The sequence below is a fragment of the Monodelphis domestica genome, chromosome 4 (assembly GCF_027887165.1).
Source record: "Monodelphis domestica isolate mMonDom1 chromosome 4, mMonDom1.pri, whole genome shotgun sequence".
In the NCBI taxonomy this organism is placed as follows: domain Eukaryota; kingdom Metazoa; phylum Chordata; class Mammalia; order Didelphimorphia; family Didelphidae; genus Monodelphis; species Monodelphis domestica.
The window spans coordinates 300,574,160-300,599,758 of NC_077230.1; the positions used below are offsets into that span (position 1 = coordinate 300,574,160).

Consider the following 25,599-nt stretch of genomic DNA (forward strand, 5'->3'; position numbering starts at 1 on the left):
GAGGTAGCAAGAAAATAACAAAGTACAGTGTCTCTGAAGGAGTGACTAGCTAATTCAGTTCAACCAACATTAGTGAAATTTCAAAGAACTTAACTCAGTTCACCAAATTTTACTCAGTTCATTTATTAAATGGTTATTATTTCCACTTATTGTGCTAAAGACAGATACAAAGACAAAAAGGAAACAATCCCAACCTTCAAGGTATTTACATTCTACAAAAATAAGTTTAGGAAAAAGAAAATTGAGATTGGAGAGAGCACATTCACAATGGAAGGGTTCAGGGCATTCTGCCTAGTCAAGACTCAACAAGCATTTGTGAAGCATCTACCATGTGCTAGGCACTGTGCCAAGCTATGAATAGAAAGAAAGGCAAATGGCAGCCCCTGCCCTAAAGGAAATCCCATTTCTAATGGAGGAGACAATATGTAAATAACTAATGTATGTGCAGACAAACCACATATAAAGTGAATTTGAGATAAACAATAGAGAGAAAGCAGTAGAATTTAAGGGAACATGGCAGCTTAAACCTTGAACTGGAACTTAAAACTTAAAAAACTTAAAAAAAAACCCTTAAACTTGAACCTTAAAGAAAGTCTAGAATCCTGAGATGAAGATGAGAAGCACACTCCAGAAATGTGGACTAACTAGTGAGATAATATCATGAAGCAAGAGGGTCAGTGTCAGGTTCAGGGAACCACGAATATAGTTAATTGCCTGAGATAAACAAATCATAAAGGAGAGTAGTATGGAATTAAGTCAGAAAGGGAGGAGGGAGCCATATAGCTGAGGGTCTTAGACACAGTGTTGAATGGAGCTTTGATGAAGGATTTTGAGAAAGGGGGGCTACTTGGTCAGACCTGTACCTTAGGAAGATTATTTTGGCAAATGGGTGGAGGATGGACAAGAGAGTTGAAAGAAGAGAAACAAAGAAACTCCTTAGGAGTCTATTATAATACTCCTGATGGGAAATATGGAGACCTGATCTAGGGTCTGGGCTGTGTAAGTAGGGAAAAGAGAACAGATCTGAGAGGTTTTGTAGAGAAAAGAATGGACAAGACTTGGTAGCTGATTGGATGGATTGGTGAAGAGAGAGAGGGACAACTCAGAGAACATAACAGAAAGAGGAGATTTAAAGGGTGTCTGATAATAAATTTCATCTTGGACATGTTATCTTTGAAATGATATTGGACATTCAAGTTGGAAACACCCAGCAGCAATTTGATAAGCAAAAATTGAAGTTCAGGAAAGAGATTAGTACTTCATATATGTTTTAGAGTCATATGCATAGAGATGATGCTTGAATTCTTGGGTGTTCTCTAAAGAAGAAAGTGTAATGACAAAAGAGAAGATGGTACAGGATAGAGTCCTGGGGAAAGCTTATATTAAGGGAGCAGGTGATAGATGATAATATCTCAAAGGAGACTGAGAAGGAACAGTCATATAGTTAAGAGGAACACTGGAAGAGTGTCATGGAAGTGAAGTGAAGAGAAAGTGTTCAGGAAGAGGTAATAGTCAACATATCAAAAGCTAAAGAGAAGTGAAGGAAGATTAAGATGACAGAGAAAAGATCATCAGACTTGGTAGCTTTAAGCGATCATTGATCTTAGAGCAATTTCATTCAAGTGGTGGGATTGTAAAGCACATTCCAAGTGACTGAGAAATGAATGGTTAGTGAGGAACCTGGAGACAGCAAATGGACACAATTCTTTCTAAGATTTTGGATGTGAGAGGAAAAAAACATGGGATGATCATTTAAAGGGAGTGCAGGACTAAATGAAGTGCTTTTAAAATTTTATTTTATTTTTTATCAATTACATGTAATAAATTTCCACATAAGTTTTTTGAAGTTATATGATCCAAATTGTCTCCTTCCCTGCTTTCCTCCCTCCTCCTTGAGCTGGCAAGCAATTCAATCTGAGCTATATATGTATTATCACACAACACATATTTCCATATTGTTCATTTTTGTAAGTGTTATCTTATAAAACCAAAACCACAAATATATACCCAAATAAACAAGTGAAAAAATCTTATGCTTTCATCTGAATTGTGATTCCAACAGTTCTCTCCTTGGAAGTGGATAGCTTTCTTTGTCATAGTATAGTACTAGTCCCTCGGTAACCAAGGATGATGATTGTCTTTGTTTGCACAAAGACACTTGTGCATGAAGAAGATTTAAGTGGAAAAGTCGTGCACAGAGACAGTCCCACTCTCTCGGCGTTGGAAGCCTGGGTCCAGTGGCACGAAAAATCATTACACCTGATTACTTCCTCAGCTGCATTGGATGGCCGTGTTGTCTTTTGTGCTTCAACACACCCTTAGCACTCCATAGTGCTTTGCTGTGTCGCCATCTCAGCCGTTGAAACTTCTTATTGGTTTCTTTCGTCTGTTCGGCCGAAGCAGTATTCACATGCTAGGTGAGCAAAGCCTTAGTTGACCAGGGGTCTATGACCCGATGGCTACCCTCATAAGGTTTAGCTGGCCTGTGGAAGCTATCATAAATTTGTCATAAATCCCTGAGAATTGCCCTGGAACATCACATTGTTGAGAGTAGTGAAGTCTGTCACATTTGATAATTGTGCAAATAAATTACTTTTAAAAAATGTAGTAGGAGGCAGCTAGGTGGCTTAGTCAATTGAGAGCCAGACCTAGAGACAGGATGTCCCAGGTTCAAATGTGACCTCAGATACTTCCTATTTGTGTGACCCTGGACAAATCACCTAATCCCATTGCCTAGCCCTTACTACTACCCTGTTTTAGAATCAATACACAAATTGATTCTAGGAAGGTAAGCGTTTTATTATTTTTTAAATTAATTTATTTATTTAGTCAATTTAGAACATTATTCCTTGGTTACATGAACCATATTCCTTCCCTCCCCCCACCCTTCCCATAGCTGACATGCAATTCCACCGGTTATTACAGGTGTCCTTGATCAAAACCTATTTCCACATTGTTGGTGTATGCATTAGGATGTTCATTTAGAGTCTACATCCCCAACCATATCCTCTTGGCCCATGTAATTAAGCGGTTGTTTTTCTTCTATGTTTCTACTCCCACAGTTTATACTCTGGATGTGGATAGTGTTTTTTCTCATAGATTCCTCAAAGATGTTCAGGATCACTGCATTGCCACTGGTGGAGAAGCCCATTACATTCGATTGTACCACAGTGTATCAGTCTCTGGGTACAATGTTCTCCTGGTTCTGCTCCTTTCACTCTGCATCACTTCCTGGAGGTTGTTCCAGTCCCTATGGAATTCCTCCAGTTTATTATTCCTTTGGGCACAATAGTATTCCATCACGTACATATACCACAATTTGTTCAGCCATTCCCCAATTGAAGGGCATCCCCTCATTTTCCATTTTTTTCCTACCACAAAGAGCTCAGCTATGAATATTCTTGTACAAGTCTTTTTCCTTATTATCTCTTTGGGGTGCAAGCCCAGCGGTGCTATGGCTGGATCAAAGGGCAGACAGTCTTTTATCGCCCTTTGGACATAGTTCCAAATTGCCCTCCAGAATGGTTGGATCAATTCACAACTCCAACAGCAATGAATTAGTGTCCCAACTTTGTCACATCCCCTCCAGCATTCATTACTTTTCATAGCTGTTATGTTAGCCAATCTGCTAGGTGTGAGGTGATACCTCAGAGTTGTTTTGATTTGCATCTCTCTGATTATAAGAGATGTAGAACACTTTTTCATGTGCTTATTAATAGTTTTGATTTCTTTGGCTGAGAACTGCCTGTTCATGTCCGTTGCCCATTTGTCAATTGGAGAATGGCTTGATTTTTTGTACAATTGATTTAGCTCTTTGTAAATTTGAGTAATTAAACCTTTGTCAGAGGTTTTTGTTATGAAGCTTGTTTCCCAATTTGTTGCTTCTCTTTTAATTTTGCTTGTATTGGTTTTGTTTGTACAAAACCTTTTTAATTTGATATAATCAAAATTATTTATTTTACATTTTATGATTTTTTTCTAACTCTTGCTTGGTCTTAAAATCTTTCCTTTGCCAAAGGTCTGACATTTATACTATTCTATGTTCACCTAATTTACTATACTTTTTTATATTCAAGTCATTCACCCATTCTGAGTTTATCATGCTGTAGGTTGTGAGATGTTGATCTAAACCTAATGTCTCCCACACTGTCTTCCAATTTTCCCAAAAGTTTTTTTTTTAATCAAATAGTGGATTTTGGTCCCAAAAGCTGGGATCTTTGGGCTTGTCATACATAGACTGTCTTGCTGAGGTCACTTACCCCTAGTCTATTCCACTGATTCCCCCTTTCTGTCTCTTAGCCAGTACCAAATTGTTTTGATGACCACTGCTTTATAGTATCGTTTGAGATCTGGGACTGCTAGGCCACCTTCCTTCACATTTTTTTCCCATGATTTCCCTGGATATCCTTAGTCTTTTTTTTTTCCAAATGAACTTTGTTATTTTTTTTCTAATTCAGTAAAAAAAAAAAAAGCTTTTTGGTAGTTCAATGGGTATGGCACTAAACAAGTAAATTAATTTAGGTAGGATTATCATTTTTATTATGTTAGCTCATCCTACCCTAGAGCAATCAATGTTTTTCCAATTGTTTATATCTAGTTTTAATTGTGTGGAGAGTGTTTTGTAGTTGTGTTTATCTAGTTCCTGAGTTTGTCTCCGCAGATAGGTGCTTGAGTAATTTATCTTGTCTAGGGTGATTTTAAATGGAAATTATCTTTCTAATTCTTGCTGATGAGATGTGTTGGAAATATATAGAAATGCCGATGACTTATATGTGTTTATTTTGTATCCTGCAACTTTGCTGAAGTTGTTGATTATTTCGACTAGCTTTTTGGTTGATTCTCTAAGATTCTTTAAGTAGACAGTCATATCATCTGCAAAGAGTGATAGCTTGGTCTCCTCATTGCCTATTTTAATACCTTTAATTTCTTTTTCTTCTCTAATTGCTACTACTAGTGTTTCTAGTTCAATGTTAAATAATAGAGGTGATAATGGGCATCCTTGTTTCACTCCTCATCTTATAGGGAAGGCTTCTAGTTCATCCCCATTGCAGATGATGTTGGCTGATGGTTTCAGATATATCTTATTTATTATTTTTAGGAAACGCTCTTTTATTCCTATTATGTCTAGTGTTTTCAATAGGAATGAGTGTTGTATTTTGTCAAAGGCTTTTTCAGCATCTATTGAGATAATCATGTGATTTTTGTCATTTTGCTTGTTGATATGGTCAGTTATATGGATGATTTTCCTAACATTGAACAATCCTTACTTTCCTGGTATAAATCCTACCTGGTCAGAGCGAATAATTCTTGTGATCACTTGCTGGAGTTTTTTTGCTAGTATCCCATTTAAGATTTTTACATCTATATTCATTAAGGAGGTTGGTCTGTAGTTTTCTTTCTCCATTTTTGACCTGCCTGGCTTTGGAATCAGTACCATATTTGTGTTATAGAAGGAATTTGGTAGAACTTCTTCTTTGCTTATTCTGTCAAATTCTTTGTATCATATTGGGATTAGTTGTTCTTTGAATGTTTGATAGAATTCATTTGTGAATCCATCTGGTCCTGGGGATTTTTTCTTAGGGAGTTCTTTGATGACTTGTTCAATTTCTTTTTCTTATATGGGGTTGTTTAGGTAATTTATTTCTTCCTCTGTTAGTCTAGGCAATTTATTTTTTTGTAAGTATTCATCCATATCACCTAGATTGCCATATTTATTGCCATATAATTGGGCATAATAATTTTTAATGATTGCATTAATTTCCTCTTCATTAGAGGTGAGGTCTCCCTTTTCATTTTGGATACTTCTAATTTGGTTTTCTTGATTACCTTTTTAAATTAGATTGAGCAGTACTTTGTCTATTTTATTTGTTTTTTCAAAGTACCAGCTTCTGGTCTTATTTATTAAATTGATAGTTCTTTGAATTTCAATTTTATTAATTTCTCCTTTGATTTTTAGGATCTCTAATTTAGTCTTCATCTGAAGATTTTTAATTTGTTCACTTTCTAGTTTTTTAATTTGCATGCCCAATTCATTGATCTCTTCCCTCCCTAATTTGTTAATGTATGAACTCAAGGATATAAATTTTCCCCTGCATACTGCTTTGGCTGCATCCCATAAATTATGAAAGGATACCTCATCATTGTCATTTTCTTCAATGAAATCATTGTTTCTATGATTTGTTCTTTAACCGATTTTGGAGAATTGTACCATTTAATTTCCAATTAATTTTTGATTTGCCTCTCAATGTACCCCTATTAATTATTATTTTCATTGCATTGTGGTCTGAGAAGGTTGCATTTATTATTTCTGCTCTTTTCTACTTGTTTTCAATGTTTTTATGACCTAGTACATGGTCAATCTTTTTGAATGTACTATGTGCTGCTGAAAAGAAGGTGTATTCCTTTTTGTCCCTATTTATTTTTCTCCACATATCTACTAACTCTAATTTTTCTAAGACTTCATTCATTTCTCTTACCTCTTTCTTCTTTATTTTTTGGTTTGACTTAACTAGTTCTGATAGGGGAAGGTTCAGGTCTCCCACTAGTATAGTTTTTCTATGTACATATCCTTGAGCTCTCCTAATTTCTCCTTTAGAAATTTGGATGCTATGCCATGTGGTGCATACATATTGAGTACTGATATTTCCTCATTGTCTATACTGTCTTATATCAGAATGTAATTACCTTCCCTATCTCTTTTGACTAGATCTGTTTTTACTTTGACTTTGCCAGATATCATGATCGAGACTCCTGTCTTCTTTTTATCAGTTGATGCCCAGTAGATTTGGCTCCATCCTCTTACTTTTACATTATGTATGTCTACCTTCCTCACGTGTGTTTTTTTGTAGACAGCATATGGAAGAGTTTTGGTTTTTAATCTACTCTCCTATTCACTTGTGTTTTATGGATGACTTCATTCCATTCACATTCATAGTTATGATTACCAGCTGTGTATTTCCTGGCATTTTGATTGCCACTCCTAGTCCTGCCTTTTCTTCTTTCAGTATTTCCTTCTGCACCAATGTTTTGTTTTTAATCAGTCCCCCTAATTCCTATCCTTATTTTACTTCACTTTCTATCCCCACTCCCTTCTTATTCCCCTCTTATTTTCTTTATAGTCTTTTAAAACTACCCCCACCCTCTCCCTCCCTTTATTGCTTCCCTCCCCACCAGTCTGTTTGTTACTCTTCTATTTCCCTATACGGTGCAAATCAATTCTCTGCCCCAAAGTATTTGGTTATTCTTCTCTCTTTGAGTCAATTTCAGTATATGTAAGAATTGAGTCTTTCCTATCTCCACCTTCTTTACCCTTCCAGTGTATTGATGTTCTCCTCACCTCCCGCCGTGAGCTTCTTTGTGACATATAAATTTATCCCCTTTTGTTTCTTTTCCCATTTCTCTTAGTATTAACCTCTTTTTTAGCTCTAGTTGTATATATGTATATACATATATATATATGCATATATAAATCTGTATACATATTTATGTCTTGGCATTTCATCCTATATAGTTTGTCACTGTTCCTTCTAAGTATAATTCTTCTAGCTACCCAGGTGATAATAACAATGTTTAAGAGTTACCAATGTCCTCTTTTCTCATAAGGATACATAACATTTTAACTCATTGTCTCTCTTAAAAAAAGTTTTTTTTTGTTTTTTGTTTTTTTCCCGCTTTCTTAATTACCTTTTGATGATTCTCTTGAGTTCTGTGTTTGGGCATCAAATTTTCTGTTCAGGTCTGGTCTTTTCTTTACTAATGCTTGGTATTCTTCTATTTTATTAAATGACCGTACTTCCCCTTGTAAGAATATAGTCAGTTTTTCTGGGTAGTTGATTCTTGGTTGTAGACCTAGTTCCCTTGCTTTCCCAGAATATCATATTCCATTTCTTTCGAGCCTTCAGTGTAGATACTGCCAGATTCAGTGTTGTCCTCACTGTAGTTCCTTGGTATCTTAATGACTTCTTCTTAGTAGCTTGTAATATTTTTTCCTTGGTCTGATAGTTCTTGAATTTGGTTATAACTTTCCTGGATGTTGTGGGATTAAGTATAGGAGGTGACATGTGGATTCTTTCAATCTCCACTTTTCTCTCTTGTTCTAGAATATCAGGTCAGTTTTCTAGGATACTTTCCTATAGGATGATGTCTAGAGGCTTTTTCTTTTGTCATGGTCTTCAGGTAGACCAATGATTCTTAAGTTGCCTCTCCTGGAATGATTTTCTAAATCTTCTGTTTCGTGAATAAGGTGCTTCATATTTTCCTCATTTTTTTCATTCTTTTGATTGAGTTTTGTAGTTTCCTGTTGCCTTGTGAAGTCACTTGCTTCTAATTGTTGTATTCTGGTTTTTAAAGAGTGGATTTCATCCCTGGCTTTTTGGTCATCCTTCTCATTCTGATCTTTCACCTCCTTTTTCTCATTTTCAAGCTGATTAATTTTGGCTTTCAAGACACTATTTTCTTGTTTTAGTTGAAATGCCTCTGTTTCCAGATGACTTATCTTGCTTTTTAAGTTCTTTTCCCAGTTGTCTTTAGCCTCTCTTAATTGTGTTTTGAATTGCATTTTGAGCTCTTCGAAAGCCTGTGTTCAATTTGCTGGAATTTTTGTGTTTTTGCTTGGTGTTTCTTCATCCTTCTTTGTTACATTTGCTCTTTGTTCATTGCCTGGATAGACGCTGTCGATTGTAATTTCTTTTTTCTTTTTCTGTTGTTTGCTCATATTTGCCCCCTTCTTTTTCCCCTTTTGTTGCCTGCCCTCTTGCTTCTCGCATTATGTTTTGAATCTGTGGTTTGGGGCTTTTCTGTCAGCCTTCCCCTTTGGAGCTTAGTCAGCAAGTCTCTCAGTGCAGTCTGTGGGGGAAGGGTGTTGGAGCTTGAGCTTCCCTGCCCTCTGAAGGCTTTGATGAGATTAAGTCCAGCTGGTTTAAACTTGTAGAAAAACCTCTGGAAGGGGAGGGAGGCAATATGGAGTGTCTCTGCTGCTGCAACTAGGCTACCCTCTCTGTTCTTCTTCTCCAACTGCTTCCCCATCACCTGTGTTTGATGCTTTGAGCCTGGTATAGCTTTTCCTGCAAGGTACTCCCTCTAGACCAGTACCCTTGTCCACCCAGTGGTTCCAGCTACTACTGGAGGCTCAGACCTCTAGGTAGGGGGGAGGTGTCCTGGGACCTTGCTTCTTCCTTCCCTTTAAGCCCAAGTGTTCTTGAATTCAGGCTTTTGGGGCCTGTACCTTTTAAGTTGAGTCCAGAGGGGTTCCTTGGTTCTGTCTTGTTGTTAGGTTTGATTTTTCAGTACCCTAGGAGCATTTAGTTTGTAATTGGTAAGGAAGGGTTTTCAGAAGTCTGAACTTTTTGCTGCCTCTAAGCTTCCATATTGACTCCGCCTCCCAAGGTAAGTGTTTTATAATAATAATAAAAATAATATTAATCATAAAGAATGGGATAGATCAGAACATGTTCGTAGGCAATGGGAAAATAGATTATAATTAGGAAAAAATTAACAAGCTCCAGAAGAAAAAAACATTAGGGAATGGGTTCTTGGGAATATATAGAAGGGGTTAACCTTGGTAAGAAGACTACTACTTCACATATCAGATGAGATTAAAGGAAGAGAGGGTATTTGAAGATATAGAGAGGTTTTTGTGATGCAGAGAAGAAGAAAGAGAGCAGGTGGCTTCTTTTTTCCCTAGTAATTACTCTGGAATCCCTTTCTAACTCAAAGTGATAAGCTTTACTTTAAGGGACAGGCAGGAGAATGAATAGTGATGAAGTGAAGGGTGACAAATTATATCATCATATTTGATTTTCCCCAATTACATTTAAAAATAATTTTTAACATTAAAATGTTTTGAACTACAAATTCTCTTCCTACATTTCCACCTTCCATCCTTTAAACACTCTCCTCCTCCCCCCTCACTGAGATTGTATGCAATCTGATACAGATTTTATACATGTAATAACATAAAATATTTTTCCATATTAGTCATTTTGTGGATGACATTTAGAAGGAGGAGGAGGTGACAGAGGGTGAGGTGGAGAAGAAGAATGAAAGAAAGACAAAGAATGAAAGGAAGGAAGGAAGGAAGGAAGGAAGGAAGGAAGGAAGGAAGGAAGGAAGGAAGGAAGGAAAAGTTATGTGTTGGTCTGCAATCTAACTCAATTGATTCTTTCTCTGGATGTGGAGAGTATTTTTCATTATGAGTCTGGGATTTTCTTAGATCACTATATTGTTGCGAATAACTAGGTCATTCACAGTTCATCAAAAATATTGCTCATAAAATTGGGACACTAATACACTGCTGGTGGAATTGTGAATTAATTCAACCATTCTGGATAGCAATTTGGGATTATGCCCAAAGGGCTTTAAATGACTGCTTGCCCTTTGATCCAGCCATACCACTGCTGGGTTTATGCCCCAGAGAAAATAAAGAAAAATACTTGTACAAAAATATTTATAGCCGCACTCTTTGTGGTAGCAAAGAAAAATTGGAAAATGGAGGGGGGTGTCCCTCAATTGGGGAATGGCTGAACAAATTGTATTATCTGTTGGTGATGGAATATTATTGTGCTGGGAGGAATGATAAACTGGAGGATTTCCTTTTTTAAAAATTATTTGATTCATTAATTTAGAATATTTTTCTATGGTTACATCATTCATGCTCTTTCCCTCCCCCCCCCGCCTCCCCTTTCCCATAGCCAATGCATAATTCAATTGGGTTTTATAAGTATCATTGATCAAGACCTATTTCCATATTATTAATATTTGCACTATCACTTCATTTAGAGTCTATATCCCCAATCATATCACCATCGAACCATGTTATTAAGGAAATGTCTTTCTTCTGTGTTTCTACTCCCAAAGTTCTTTCTCTGGATATGGATAGTGCTCTTTCTCTAAAGTCTCTCAGAATTGTTCAGGATCACTGCATTGCCACTAATGGAGAAGTCCATTACATTCGATTGTACCACAATGTATCAGTCTCTATGTATAATGTTCTCCTGCTTTTGCTCCTTTCATTCTGCATCAATTCCTATACAAAAATATTTATAGCTGTGCTCTTTGTGGCGGCAAAAAATTCGAAAATGGGGAGGAGGCATCCCTCAATTGGGGAATGGCTAAACAAATTGTGGTATCTGATGGATACTATTGTGCTAAAAGGAATAATGAACTGGAGGAATTCCATGTGACCTGGAACGACCTCCAGGAATAGATGCAGAACGAAAGGAGTAGAACCAGGAGAATAGAGATGGTATACACTGTGGCACAATAGATTGTAATGGACTTTTCTACTAGCAGCAGTGCAATGATCCAGGACAATTCTGAGAGACTCATGAAAAAAAACTCTATCCACATCCAGAGAAAGAACTGTGGGAGCAGAAACACATAAGATAAACATATGATCAATCACGTAGCTCAATGGGGATATGATTAGGGTTTTGATGTTTAAAGATTACTCTATTGCAAATATAAATAACATGGAAATGGGTTTTGAACAATGATACTTGTACAACGCAATGGGATTGCTTGTCAGTTCTGGGAGTTGGGAGGGAAGAGGGGTGGGAAAATCATGAATCATGTAACCATGGAAAAATATTATAAATAAATAAGTAAATGAGGACAGGAAAAAATTACTGATACTTTGTACAGTGTTCTTGTGATTCTACTCACTTCATTTTGCATCAGTTCATGTATGTCTTTCCAGGTTTTATCAAAATCATCCTACTCTTCATTTCTTATAGCACAATAATATTCTGTTACAATTATATACCACAACTTGTACAGCCATCCCCACTTGATGGACAGCTCCTCAATTTCCATTTTTTTTTACCACCACATAAAGGGCTGTAATAAATATTTTTGTAGAAATAGATCTTTCCTTCTTTTTTGAATCTCTTTGCAATACAGACACAGTTTTAGAGCTCTTTGGGCATATTTCCAAATTGCTTTCCAGAATCATTGGATCAGATCCCAACAGTACCTTAGTGTCCCACTTTTCCCACATACTTCCCAAAGTTTGTCATTTTCCTTTTCTGTCATGTTGGTCTAGTGGCAACTTTTAAAAAAAATATTTTCATGGTAAAGGAAGGATATAGAACATTGTTCACTGGGCTAAAAGGATTTTTCAGGAGTGGGGAAATAAATGTTTGTGTGCAAATAGCAGAAAAAAAGTTAAAGATACATGAGAGTGGATGTGTCTGTTAGCATTCGGTCCTTGGGGCATTTTATTGCCACAAAAAAGATTCATTCCTCTCTCCCAACAACAACCAGGACAAGAAATTCACATATCAAGGATGGGGGCAGGGGAGAAACAATTTGAACTCATAAGTATGAATAGCTTAAACTGAGCCTCGTATAGACTTTTGAGCCTTAGGTTATCCTGACTTTATCCCTGGGGATGTTCGAGAGATTTATTGCTTTGTCCCAGATAGCAATCCATGGGATTTAAAACCTGCAGTCACAGAGGCAAGGAAGAATCCATATATTGTGCTTGAAGTCCTGTTGTTAGTTGGTTTTAAAAGGCCAAGACACAAAGTAGAATCTAGCCCATATGCACACTAATTTGAAATGTGAGCCTCTTTCCAAAAAATGTATAAGAATGTTTTCTCCTTATTTCACCTTTGATTCCCTTCTTGGATAGCAATTTGGTATATGAGAGTCAAAAAACTAATTGTAGCCTTTGATCCAGAAGTTCTATTGCTAGGTGTTTATCTTAAAAGATGTGTGAAAATAAAATAAGAATTACCTTCCTGTGCACGCTCACACACACACAATGCCTTTATTTGAAATGCCAAAACTAAACCAAAACAATTGGAAATGGTAGAGTGAATTCTATTCATACAAATCTTTATATGTTTCTTTTAAGTTATCAGTCAAAATTTCCTTTGATACAACAACATTCTACCTCATTTATATACATAGATTTTTCAGCACTTTCTTTTTTTGATATTGCATATTTTATAAATATAATTTTAATAATTGTTTTCTGACATTTTCCAATCCATATTCTTTCCTCTCCTCTTACCCATCCCTCCTTCCCAAAATGGCAGATAATAGCATATAGATTTTATATGTGCTATCATATAATACATAGTGCCATGTTCATCATGTTGTGAAAGAAGATACATATTGCTTATAGTGGAGAAAAAAATCATGGAGGAAATAAAGAATGGCATGCTCCAATCCATATTCAGATTCCATCAGTTCCTTTTATGATGGTGGATAGCCTTTTTCATCATGAGTCCTTTGGAATTGTCCTGGATCCTTGTGTTGTTGATAATAGTGAAGTCATTCACAGTTGATCGTTGTACATTAGTGCAAGTGTTTTTAGATCTCCCATAAAGATTAACTTCTAAGTTTTTACTGTAAATGCTGAATCCTCCTGCTACCACCACTGGCTCTGGAATCAGAGGGCCAGGGATACTCTCTTGGTTCTGCTACTAACTGTGACCTTATTCAACATTTCTGGTCCCCATTTCTGCAAAAGGAAGGCAGTATTCTCCTGATTTTGCTCATTTCATTTTGTATCTCTTCATATAAGTCTTTCCAGTTTTTTGTGATCATTCTGTTCATCTTTTCTTAGAGCACAATAATATTCCAGGACAATCATATATTATTACTTGTTCAGCCATTCTCCAATTGCTGAACATCCCTTCAGTTTCCAGTTCTTTCCCACCATAAAAAAAAGATCTGCTGTAAACATTTATGTACAAGTAGGTCCCTTTCTTTGGATCTCTTTGAAATACAGACCTAGTTTGTTCAGGCATTCATTTTCCAATTGATTGTGCTTCCCCTTCCCTCACTCCACCTAGTTCTTTGCTACAACAACAACAAAAATTCTTTTCATGAGCACCACAATGCAGTATGGCCAGTTATTCTATGAAGTGCCTTTAGCCACATGGTGAAAACATCTGACAATTTTTAGCATTTTCATTTCCCAAGAGAATCTATGAATTATCTTTCCGTATAGTGGCAACTTTCTTATTCATTTATAAGAATACCAGCATTGCTTAGATTCAGTTCCAACATTATTTTGACTAGGTTTGAATAGTGGTGAGGATTTGAGATAGAAGGGGAAAGGCATAGTAGCTAAGTGGTCAAATAAATCATGCATTCGAATCTTGCCTTAGATATTTAACAGTGCTGCAACTCTAAAAACAATGATTCATAGCTTGGTTTCATTTTCTACTGATCTAAGACCACTGGTGCAGCAATAGAAGAGGGATGAGGGTTGTATGTAGGAATATGCAGCATTTGTTTTTTTCTTTGTAACATGGCCAGATAATTCATTACTAAATGGTCATACCTGATTGATGATGAGCCTCTCTGAATTTAACTAGACTGGTACATGGAAAACCAACATAATTTGTTGTCCGGACCACAGACCATGCATGCCCATACATATAAAGTAGACTATAGTGGGAAAGGTACAAACATTTGGAACTCAGAACAATCAATCAATTGATAAACATTTATTAAGTACCTACTATGTGCCATGCACAGTGCTAAGTACTGGACACATGAACAATTGCAAAAAGATAGTTCCAACCCTCAAAGAATTTACAGTCTAATTCAAGAAGCTTCATTAAAGACATTAGATTTATGTGTTTTTTCTCGAAAAGATGGGGAAGATTTAGACAAATTTTAAAAATTAAAATTCTCTGGAGATTGCATGTAAATTTATAATTATTTATTAAATAGTGAAACTAGGTGAGAAAGAGAAAAGGGAAATAATTATATGGCTGCTTGCCTCACTGACCTGAGCTCGTTGCTCATTGCTTCTCCCTGTTTGCAGGAAAAGAACCACCCACAGTCCAGCCAGGAAAGACAAAAAGAGACATCCTGCTTCCTGGCCAAGAGCCAAAAGACTAAAATCGTCTGTGATCCATAACTTATAACCCCAGCATTGTCAGTTTTTCTGGATCTCCCGGGTTGGACAGATTTGCCTTCATTCCTGGTCAGAGGCCAGTCTTTGGGACACCAGCAGGCACGTGGAATAAGAGACAAATATCTTCTGGGATGCCAGGGAGCCATGAAGCATCCTCCTTATGTAGATAAAGCCTCAGACCTCATTCTTACCCCAACCAAAGGGTGAAGATGAGACTGAAAAGGGTTTTCAGCACTTTCAAAAATGAATAAAGGGGACATATTTATGTTGAATTCACACAGAAAGAAGAGGAACTCCTTCTGTGTAGAGGAAACAGCATGAAGCTAGACTCAGAGATAGTGCTACATGGTATTTCTTTCTTGCAACCATGTATAATCCAGTACTGCTGGAATCTAGGATTTATAGTTCAGAGTCAAGGCATGCCAGGCCAGTGAGTTTGTATGGAGCCTAAAATTAGACCAGATGATGTCTGGAGATTCTTTCCAATTCTCCAATTCTAGGGAGCAAATGCAGTATACTTAGTTGATGTTGTCTGGGGAAAAGGTATTATTGTTGTGAATGACATCCCAGCTCAATTAAATTGCAAGGTCTTTGTTCTACACAATAAAATAGCTTTTCCCTTTTGTGGAGAATAAATTGGCAGAGTTGGTACATTAGTATCTTTTATTTAATTATATGTAATCATAAATTATAGGTCAGAACTTTTTATGAACACATTTTACTGTCAAAATAAAAATGTAATTTGTCTTTGGCAGGCTAGGGAACTCTATCAGGAAAATCATACGGGGAACAATAAATTTGCTTATATCTCCTTTGACATTAAACCTTCTGATAAAGTCATCAGTCTGCTCTAAGAAACTTGTCTGTGCCCTTTGTGTAATTTTGTCATATAATTTAATAATATTTTAATTACATTGATATATCATTTAAGTTGTGCCTCCTTTTTTCTCTTATTTCTCTCATGCCTTTGTTTTGAATTTTCTATTCAGCCATGTCATTTCTTTACATATATAATACATACATACAATCATACATACATATACACACATAGTATCTGTGTATCTTTGCATATAGTGGATGTATCTTTATAAACACATATAATAACTATTTCTTTACACATATCTACATAGACATATGGGGAGGCTAGGTGTTGCAGTGGATAGAGTGCCAGACCTGGAGTTAAGAAGGCTTATTTTCCTGAGATTAAATCTGGCCTCAAAAATTTATTTATTGACTGTGTGACCCAGTGCAAGTCACTAAATTCTGCCTCAATTTCCTCATTAGCAAAATGAGCTGCAGAAGAAAATGGCAAACTACTCCAGTTTATTTGATAAGAAAATCCCAAATGAGAAGCAGCTTAGGTGGCTCAGTGGATTGAGAACCAGGCCTAGAGCTGGTAGGTCCTGGGTGCAAATGTAGCCTCACACACTTCATTGCCTGGTACTTATTGCTCTTCTGCCTTGGAACCAATAGGCAGTATTAATTCTAAGACAAGGTGAAGAAGGGAAAGGAAGTGAAGGGAAGGGAAGGGAAAGGAAAAGAAAAAGGAAAAGAAGGGGGAATAGAAGGGAAAGGAAGGAAAGGGGGAAGAGAGGGGAAACTAAAACAAAAGGATTTAAAGGAAGAGAAGGGAAAGGGGAAAGGAAAGGAAAGGAAAGGAAAGGAAAGGAAAGGAAAGGAAAGGAAAGGAAAGGAAAGGAAAGGAAAGGAAAGGAAAGGAAAGGAAAGGAAAGGAAAGGAAAGGAAAGGAAAAGAAAGGGAAGGGAAGGGAAGGGAAGGGAAGGGAAGGGAAGGGAAGGGAAGGGAAGGGAAGGGAAGGGAAGGGAAGGGAAGGGAAAGAAAGGAAAAGAAGGAAAGAAAGGAAAGGAAAAGAAAAAGGAAGGGAAGGGAATGGGAGGTTTAAAAAGAAAGAATGGAGTCATGAATAGGCATGAATAGTCAGACACAACTGAATCCATCAAACAATAGTAAATCTCTACAGATATGTGCAAAGAAACATATACATACATATATGTGTGTGTTTTCTGGATCTTATTGTCTGATTTTCATTTTATGTGGCTTTTCCATTTACTTATATAGTTTCTGCATAACTTTAGATTTAGCCATCTTTGCTTCTCTGTTCACCAGGCAGTAAATAAAAGGAATCATTTATTGATTTGTATAAGGGAATGTTCTCATTTCCAAGTTCTTTTCTTGATAAATAAAAAGAGGTAGAATGTCAGCAAGCATGCTAAAAACTAGCAGTCTAAAGTGTCTTTAGTAGAGTACATAGCCTGTTTCATCACTTCTACCTAATCTAAGGGGATTGTACCCTACTCGAGCTGGTCCCTGAATTTCTCCCACTTATTTACAGATAAACATAAAATAACAGATTTTCGACCATAGAAGCATCCCTCATGAGAACCCTCATATGCACAAAACAGTCTGCCTTGAGATGTAGGCCATGGGCACATAACTCTTCCAGGAGACATGTGGTATTTGTGCACAAACACCTTTGGAAAAAACCACTGCAAGAGAGAACAATTTCTCAGGGATGTAGCTCTCAGTTACTGAAAGTTTGTTGAATAAACAGTTATTACATTGTAAAATAACTCTCCTGACTTTACAGCAAGAATTGCTGATCTTATCATCACTTTCACCAGAAAAAAAATATCACTAGCTTGTATTTCCTTTACTTAGTATAAACAGTGAGCAGAAGTTGGGCATGGTTGAACTGCTACACAGTGCTGTGCATAGCAGGGTCCTTTCCTTGACTTCCATGTTGAATCTTAGTGTTGGAAAGCTCAATGGCTGTGGAAATGTAGTGCCTGTGATCAACTATTAGCCTTGACTGTGTGACACTGAAAAATTGATTTAACTTTTCTGGGTCTTAGTATCACCATCTGTAAAATGAGGGGGTTGGAGTATGCAACGTCTGTGTTTTCCTTCCAGTCCTATCTATGTCTAGAATTCTGCAATCTCACCTAGACCCTGGCTACAACAAGGGTCTTGTAGCATTAGTGGACTAATGTTCTCTTATGTATATCCTTCTTCCTTTTTGTCCTCCATGGGTGGTTCTGGATCTATAATAGAATGATCCTCCATGCTAGTGGAGCCAGTGGGATGACCCATGGCTCTTAAGAGGGATGATTGTCTTCTGTCCCATTTCTGCCCCACCAGAGTGTTCATTGTGGCATAAAGATCTGAGGCCCAAGTTTTCAAGTTCTTTTAAATTTTTTCAACCCTTGGTGACTCTATTTGGAGTTTTCTTGGCAATGATAGAGAAGTGGTTTGTCATTTCCTTCTCCAACTTAACTTTCCATGTGAAGAAGCTGTGGCAAAAAGGGTGAAATGACTTTCCCACAGTCACACACACAGGTAGTAAATGTCTGAGGCCAGAATTGAACTCAGAATTCAATCTTCCTATAAATGAACGCAATCTTCCTAACTCCAGGCCCAGGACTCTATCCTATATCCTATACACTACATGCCTGTATCCTATAGAGTATGTCCTATGTACTATATACTATTCTGCCTATTTCCTGAGAGGTTCAAGTTAGCAAGTCTTTTTAAAAAAATCAAAGAAAATGTGTACAATATATTCTGACACTTTATCACATATTGTGCTTTGTAACCATGTTTCTATGGTCAGTTCATACTGTGGCCTACAATTTAAATATTCCTAAATGGCTTAGAGTTTAATGACTCTGGCTGAATCCTTTCTTTCAGATCTTCCTGGCAATCAAAATCAGCTGAGATGATTTAAAAAAAAAAAACTTAACTTAACGAATAATGCTTGGAAATGATCAAATAAAATATATTAAAAAGTTAAAAAAAACAACTTAAGCTTGGTAGAATTGGAGGAAGGGTGGAAAGGTGAATGGTTAGAGAGAGTTGGAATTCCTCCTCTGTGCTCATTGGTCTGAGGCTCCCTATACTAGCCTCTAGGACACAGCATCTGTTAAAATTGGTGTCTTCTTAATCTTATCATGGGTCCCTGATGTTCTCTTTCAATGTACTTGTTATATTTGAGCCCGGAGGACAAATCTGAAGGGAACAACTTTACAATCTAATAAAGCTACAAATGGGCAATTGAGGGAGAAAGAGAAGTTTGTGATAGGGCAACCTTCAGTACAAAGGGAAGTCAGCTACCTGATTGGATTTTAGATTTCTAGGAGGCCAAAACTACATGGGATAATGGCATTGAGAGACAGGAGTTGTGAACAAGAGGTAGGGAGAAGAGAAGGGAAATGAAAGGGAAGGAAGGGAATAAATATAAAGTACCTACAATGGACTAGATGTTCTCATTAGATCCCCATAATAAACCTGGTAGGTAAGTGCTATTATTCTCATTTTACATTTGAGGAAAATGAGACCAATGGAGATTAAAAGTCACACAGCTAATAAGTATCTGAGGCTAGATTTTAACTTTGAACCCAGCATCCTGGTCATTGTACCAGATGCCTCTAACAAGGGCAGGGGAGAAGCAAAAAAGAAGGAAAAAAATATAGGCAAAAGAAAGAATAGCTAGGACAAGTAGAGACTGAGAAGGAAGAAGAGGAGATGAAGATAAAAGTTCATAGGAAAAAAATAAACACAAACCTCTGATTGGGAATGATACAATGCAATCTCTAAGCTACCCACTGCCACCACCACTCTTAGCCCCATTGCCACCATATACTGCCCTAGATGTGAACTTGATCTAGGGCTTTTCTATTTGCTTGTTTAGCCATATTAAAAGTCTATAAGCCAGGAAGAATATATGGCTAAAAGGATGAGGGAAGGGATGACAGTTTTCCAAGAATATTTTGTTGGACATGTATGTGTATTCTAAGAATGTATCACATTATTTATTATATAATCATTATTTCCTGTAGTCAATCCCCACATAATATTTCTTTTTCCTGCAGAGTGTGCAAAAGTCTTAATCTAAAAGGAGTAAAACAAGTAGGAAAAAACCATTAGCAGGTATCCTGAGAGAGACAAAAACAACACACTAAACTCAGAGATGCATCTTGGAACCTGTGCTGTGAGTCATCCTATTTTGGCCTCACTGCAATAAAAATCATTTCCTTTCCATGAGTTTCCTTCCCTCTGTCTTCCATCCAATTGGAAAACTCTTTGGGGGCATTAGTCCGCCAGTTATTCAACAAGCCCATATTGAATGTATTCCATGTGCTATACTGAGTTAGAAAATGAGAAATGAAATTATCCCTGCCCCCAAGGAACTTATATTCTCTGGGGGAAACAACATGTATGTGTATGTACAGATACATATATGTTTATATATGTTTTCCAATCATTTACTTGTGTCCAATTCTTCATGACCTCTTAGACCATAGCATGTTAATACTGTCCATGATGTATTCTTGGCAAAGATACTGGAGCAGTTTTCCATTTCTTCCAGTGGATTAAGGCAAACAGAGATTAACTTGGTTTGGATTAATTTGTTTCTATGAATTTTTGACCCCATCTCTTCTTCTTTCTTCACAATCTCTACTGGTTCTATCCTACTTGTATTAAATAGTCTTTCTTTTGCCTCTCTTTTTTTTTCTTTTTCACTTCTTTTTAGCCCTCCTTATAGAAACAGTGACTAGGATGCTGGGTCTGGGATCAGGAAGATCTGAGTTAAAATCTAGTCTATCTTTGATACTTGCCCAGGATCATTCAGCTAATGAATATCTGAAGTCATATTTGAACTTGTCTTCCTGATTCCTCATTGAGCAACCTTGCTACCTTTGTATATGTATATCTGTGTGTATATGTAAGTATCTGTGTATGTATTTAGATGTGTGTGTGTACATGGAAACTGAGGGAGGGAGGGGGAATAGAAGTTAAAGAGATTAGAGTGCACCCCATGGAACCCCTAGTTCATACTCCATTCCAATCCAACACCATCCCATCCCACCCCCATCATATTTAGCAAATAGATTCACAAAAGATTGAGGGAGGAGAGGGTATCGGATAAAAGTTCTCTCTGCTTTCTTCTTGAAGTGCTGATAACTTGGGTTTCCTGGGGGTGATTGCCTATTAAGATAATTGTTATGCCTGCAATAGAATTGGAGGTACCCGTTTTGCATATTTTATACTGATTCATTAGAAGCTGGAGTATAATGGCTGGTTAGCTACATTGTTTTTCACAGGAGTAAAATATATCTGCTGCTAAAATGAAGATCCCAAATTTGTTATTGTTTTTACCATTTGGAATTCTTACTAAGTGTTTAAGTGTTAGCATCAATCTTCCCTTTAGTAAAGAAGTAAATAATTCACGTATACACACATATATACATATATATACACACTCAGACATTGATAATTAAATAACTGCTGTTGGTACAGAGCCTTAAGGCTTGCAGATGGTTTCTGTATATTATTTTAGATGAGACTCACAACCACCCTGGGAGAAGTAGGTAGTACAAGTCTTCTTAGTTTCATTTTACAGAAAAGGAAACTGAGGTCCTGGGAGATAAAGTAACTTGTTCATACTGATCTAATCAATAAATTTAAGATGCAAGAGAGAATCACACTCTCTTCTGAGCCTAAATTTGTTGTGTTTCCCATTCTACCTTGTTATTTCTCTATAATAGATGTAGTAAATAAGCCTTTTCATTTGAGTGCTGAATCATAAGGTAGACATAATTTTATATTTCTTTTAGTCAAATTATGTCTTCTCTAACAAGGGATGGGTAGGGAGGAAGGGAGTTACCTGGGTATTTGAATGTAACAAAACAAATTAATAGTAATTTTTAAAAACCACACTGGGTAAGCCTCCTGCCTTTTCTGCATTATTAGCTTTGCGACCTTGGGCAAGTCTCTGCCTGGCCCTCCTTATTTGTAAACGAATAGGTTGGACTAGTTGACTTTCTAAAAGCAGCTAGGTCATGCAAAGGATGGCTCTAGGTATGCACCTAGAGTCAGGAAGAACTTCATTCTAATCTCTCTTAACACATTTAACTAGCTCTGGGACCCTGAGCTCTGTCTGCCTTCATTTGCTGAGCTATCAGATGAGGATAATAGTGACCTCTCCCTTGTAGGATGGTGAGGATCGAATGAAATAGTAATTATAAAGCACTTAGTACAGTGCCTGTTACTTTGTAGATCCTTAAGAAAATGCTCGTTTCCTTTCTTTCTTCCTAATGCAACTTTAAATGTATAAACTATTCCTGGGAATCTCCATCTTCCACCGTAACAATGTGTTGTTCTTGTTCATTATAGGTCAGCTGGACTAACTGGCTCTCATTCAGAAGGAACCTAACAGACCAGTTACCTTGCCGTATGTCCTGAACATTGCTTGGCTCTGGAAACTGTTCTAAAAATGATCAAAGCAGGACAAAAATGTAACAGTGACATGGGACTCCAAGCGGCCTGAGAAGCAGTGTCTATTTAATTGCTTTGCAATTGGGAAGAAGGACTTTTAGATTTAGTTGGGCCACTAAGAAAGGCACCTTCCTGCCCACTGAAGGGTTAAAATGAGTGCTCCATTGGTTCCCAACAAGTCATGTTATTCTCAGGTGCAAGACAACAGAAATGGAGTGAAAAATAATAATGAAAGCGCCCCAAGCTTGGGAGACACCAACGCCAACCAAATCACACCCGAGGTCAGCCCCTCTGTTGGTGACACCGAGAGATGTGGTCTTGTAGAAGAAATTGGAAACGGGAATATAGGTGGATCAGAGACTATCACCCAGCTCCACGAAGACTTCCACCAACTTCGGGCTTATAGGAAAGAAGCCCAGAGTGGCCACATCAGTCTGAAGGAATTGACGTTTGCTTCTACTCGACCGAAGGATCTGAATGAAGAGTGCGCGATGGAGGAAGCCGTGGATATCATTCCTCAGCTGATCCAGGGACCAGAGCTGTCCAGTCTGAAAAGTGTTGTTCATGGGGCCCATCCAGAGGTTCTTGCTCTAAGTGATGCTGACATTATCCAGCATGTGTCTAGGGAGAAATTGGCGAAAACCCAAGATAGTGAAGAACTGAAACGACATTCTTTGGAAAGAGCGAGCAGCTTTCCTGCTAAAATGGAAGCATTCACAAGAGAGCATGCCAGTAGCCTGACTTATAAACACTTCCAGCCTGCTTTGCTCGATTCCACTGAAACCTCATCACATCATGTAGCTGGAGGCATAGAGAAATCACAGAAGACATCAACGGATCACCTTCTAAGGGCAGTTTTTCATCCAAATGACAATACCTCAGAGGAAAAGATTGTGTTTTATCCTAAACCATCTACCTCAGGAACCGAGGAAACTGTTCTCCCAGAGACCCACATGGAGGGGAGAAATTCTCTGAATATTGGCATTGAAAGCACACCCCATCCTGCCTACCGAGATCCCCCTCTCATTTTCACTACAGCACCAGAGAGGATCTTGAAGAAGCCAGAAGCACAATTGGGTCAGGGAGAGGAGGGGCCCAAACCAGAGGTGAAAAATGCACCACCCTCGCAACCCAAGAAGGTTTGGGAGCAAAAATGGCCACAGGCCGAATGCCCAGACCTGCCCAAGGTAGAAGGCATGTTGACATTGGAGAAGAAAGAAAGGACTGAGGGAAAAGAGGGAGGAAGAGTCCTGCCCTTTCAAGACTCGTGTGAGGATGCAGTGGATCACGTCACAAGTCAAGGGACGACCTCTGCAGATGGCATTCAGGGATTTTCTGAGTTGGGGAGAGGAAGTAGTGACAATGAGAAGGAGATAAATACTCTGTGTGATGAAGGTTCAGGAGCTACTGCCCAGAAACTGGAGGCTGCCCTCCCTGTTGCCTTAGAGACTGACAGTGATCAAGAGAGAGGCAAAGGTATACTAGCCCCAGCTAAGTGCTTGGGGGAAGCGGTACCCGATGGCATTCCCAAAGGCGATGGCCACACAGCATTTACTCCTGGCATTCTAACTGAGAGCAAACCTTTGAAAGTTAAAGAAAATAAAAGCATGGTAGTTGGAGGAACCATGGAGAACATCGCAGTTTTAGCTCTGGACCCTTTGGCTCAAACCAACGGCGAAAGTGTGTCCATTGAACATCCAGTCCATCAGGACAGCCCTTTAGAAGCAATGAAGGATCACCAGTCTGCTGCTGCTCCTGAAAATAAAGATCTTCCAGATGAGACAGCAAATGAGGTGGAAACGGTTGCAGGAAGAACGGTTGGCATCCCAAGATCACTGCACGCGGCGACAACTGTAGATATGAACCACCAGCCCTCCTCCTCCAACAGCAATCTGAAGGAGCTTTATACATTTCACCATGACACGGTGTCATCTTCTACCATCCTACCTCCCGTTGACAGTGCACAGTTATTGAATATATCTTCTAAAGTGCCTAATAAGACTGCTTGCAACAGCGGGATTCCCAAGCCCATCTTGGTACATTCCAAGGACTCTCTTCCCAACCAGGGAGAGATGGAGAGTGACTTTGTTGAGAGACCTGAAGAGAAGATGGAATCAGAGCCCATTATCATACCTAAACCGAAACACGTGAGACCCAAAATCATCACTTATATCAGGAGGAATCCTCAGACTCTTGGCCCGGTGGATACCTCGTTGGTTCCCGTGGGGCATCCTTATGCTGCTCCATCATGTGGCATGCCTCTGTCAAAAGACCAGAAGGCATCAAGTGGTGACTTGAAACCGGCCACTAACCTCTATGAAAAATTCAAACCAGACTTGCAGAAACCTCGAATCTTCAGTTCTGGATTGATGGTATCTGGGATCAGGCCTCCAGGACATCATTTTAGTCAGATGAGTGAGAAGTTTTTGCAGGAGGTAAGAAAATGAAGTCACAGTCTGTTGCATATCATTTGTGTCTTGCCTCTTACAGGAAGTTTGCAATGAGTCTGGCAATTAGGTGCTTCCCTTTAACAAGTTCCTGATGTTAATGGGCGTAATTGATACTTTTAATTGGTGAAAAGAGGTGACTTGACATTTTGGGCTGTATTATCATCATTTAATGGGTTTGAAGTAGAGCATAATCCATTTATATACAACTTTATTGTGTAAGTAAATGAGAAAAATAGGAGGAGAATACAGTATCCTCCTTAAATTGTTTTGATCTCCATTTGAATAGAATTCTTTCAAAGAAACTTTCAATTCCTCTCATTCTCTCTCAGACATGCACATACACCTTGCTTCTCTCTCTCTCTCTCTCTCTCTCTCTCTCTCTCTCTCTCTCTCTCTCACACACACACACACACACACACACACACACAACACTGAGTATATGTGAATTGAGTTTTTGAAGAGGAAGACTTTCTCCATTTTCGTGATTTTTTGAGAATAAACACCTGTCACAGTAATCCAATGAAAAGAACTTTGTCTAGGGGCAAGACTAAGTTATCACCAATTTCTCCAGTTCCCTTCTAGTTATTTTTCCTTTCCTTATTTGGTTTCCACATATACTCCCAGTTAGCACGTTGCTTTGTACATGCAACTAATAACTTAAAATATCTGATGAATTAAATTCTCCTTTTCCCTTTCTCTATCCACCTTGTCCCATTTAGGAGCAATTTCTATGATGGCTCGATATTTACCCCAGCGATTTATTCTTTTCTACCTTTTGAAATCATTTCTACAACTTGGAAATGTAGACTCATTAGCACATATGTATGGCTTCAGTCATTCAACTGGGCATGCTCTGGGCCATGGCTGGTGTAGTGATAGATTTTTCACTTCCTTCTGCCTGGCATGCCTGTGTACCCACCATGAATCCTGTTTCTACCCTGATTGGAACACCAGAGATCCTGGAACTCTGACTTG

The 25,599-nt window shown here is 38.0% G+C and overlaps 1 protein-coding gene across 2 annotated transcripts in view; it reads left to right on the forward strand.

Annotated features, from left to right (window-relative positions):
* The window catches only part of MTUS2 (microtubule associated scaffold protein 2), a 726,305-nt gene that overhangs the window by 222,236 nt on the left and 478,470 nt on the right, over window positions 1-25,599 (forward strand). For both annotated transcript variants that reach the window (XM_001376400.5, XM_056794728.1), the window contains one exon: window positions 22,073-24,609. In XM_001376400.5, the coding sequence (XP_001376437.3) occupies window positions 22,327-24,609 (2,283 nt within the window). In that variant the 5' untranslated portion in view covers window positions 22,073-22,326. The remainder of the gene's footprint in view (window positions 1-22,072; window positions 24,610-25,599) is intronic.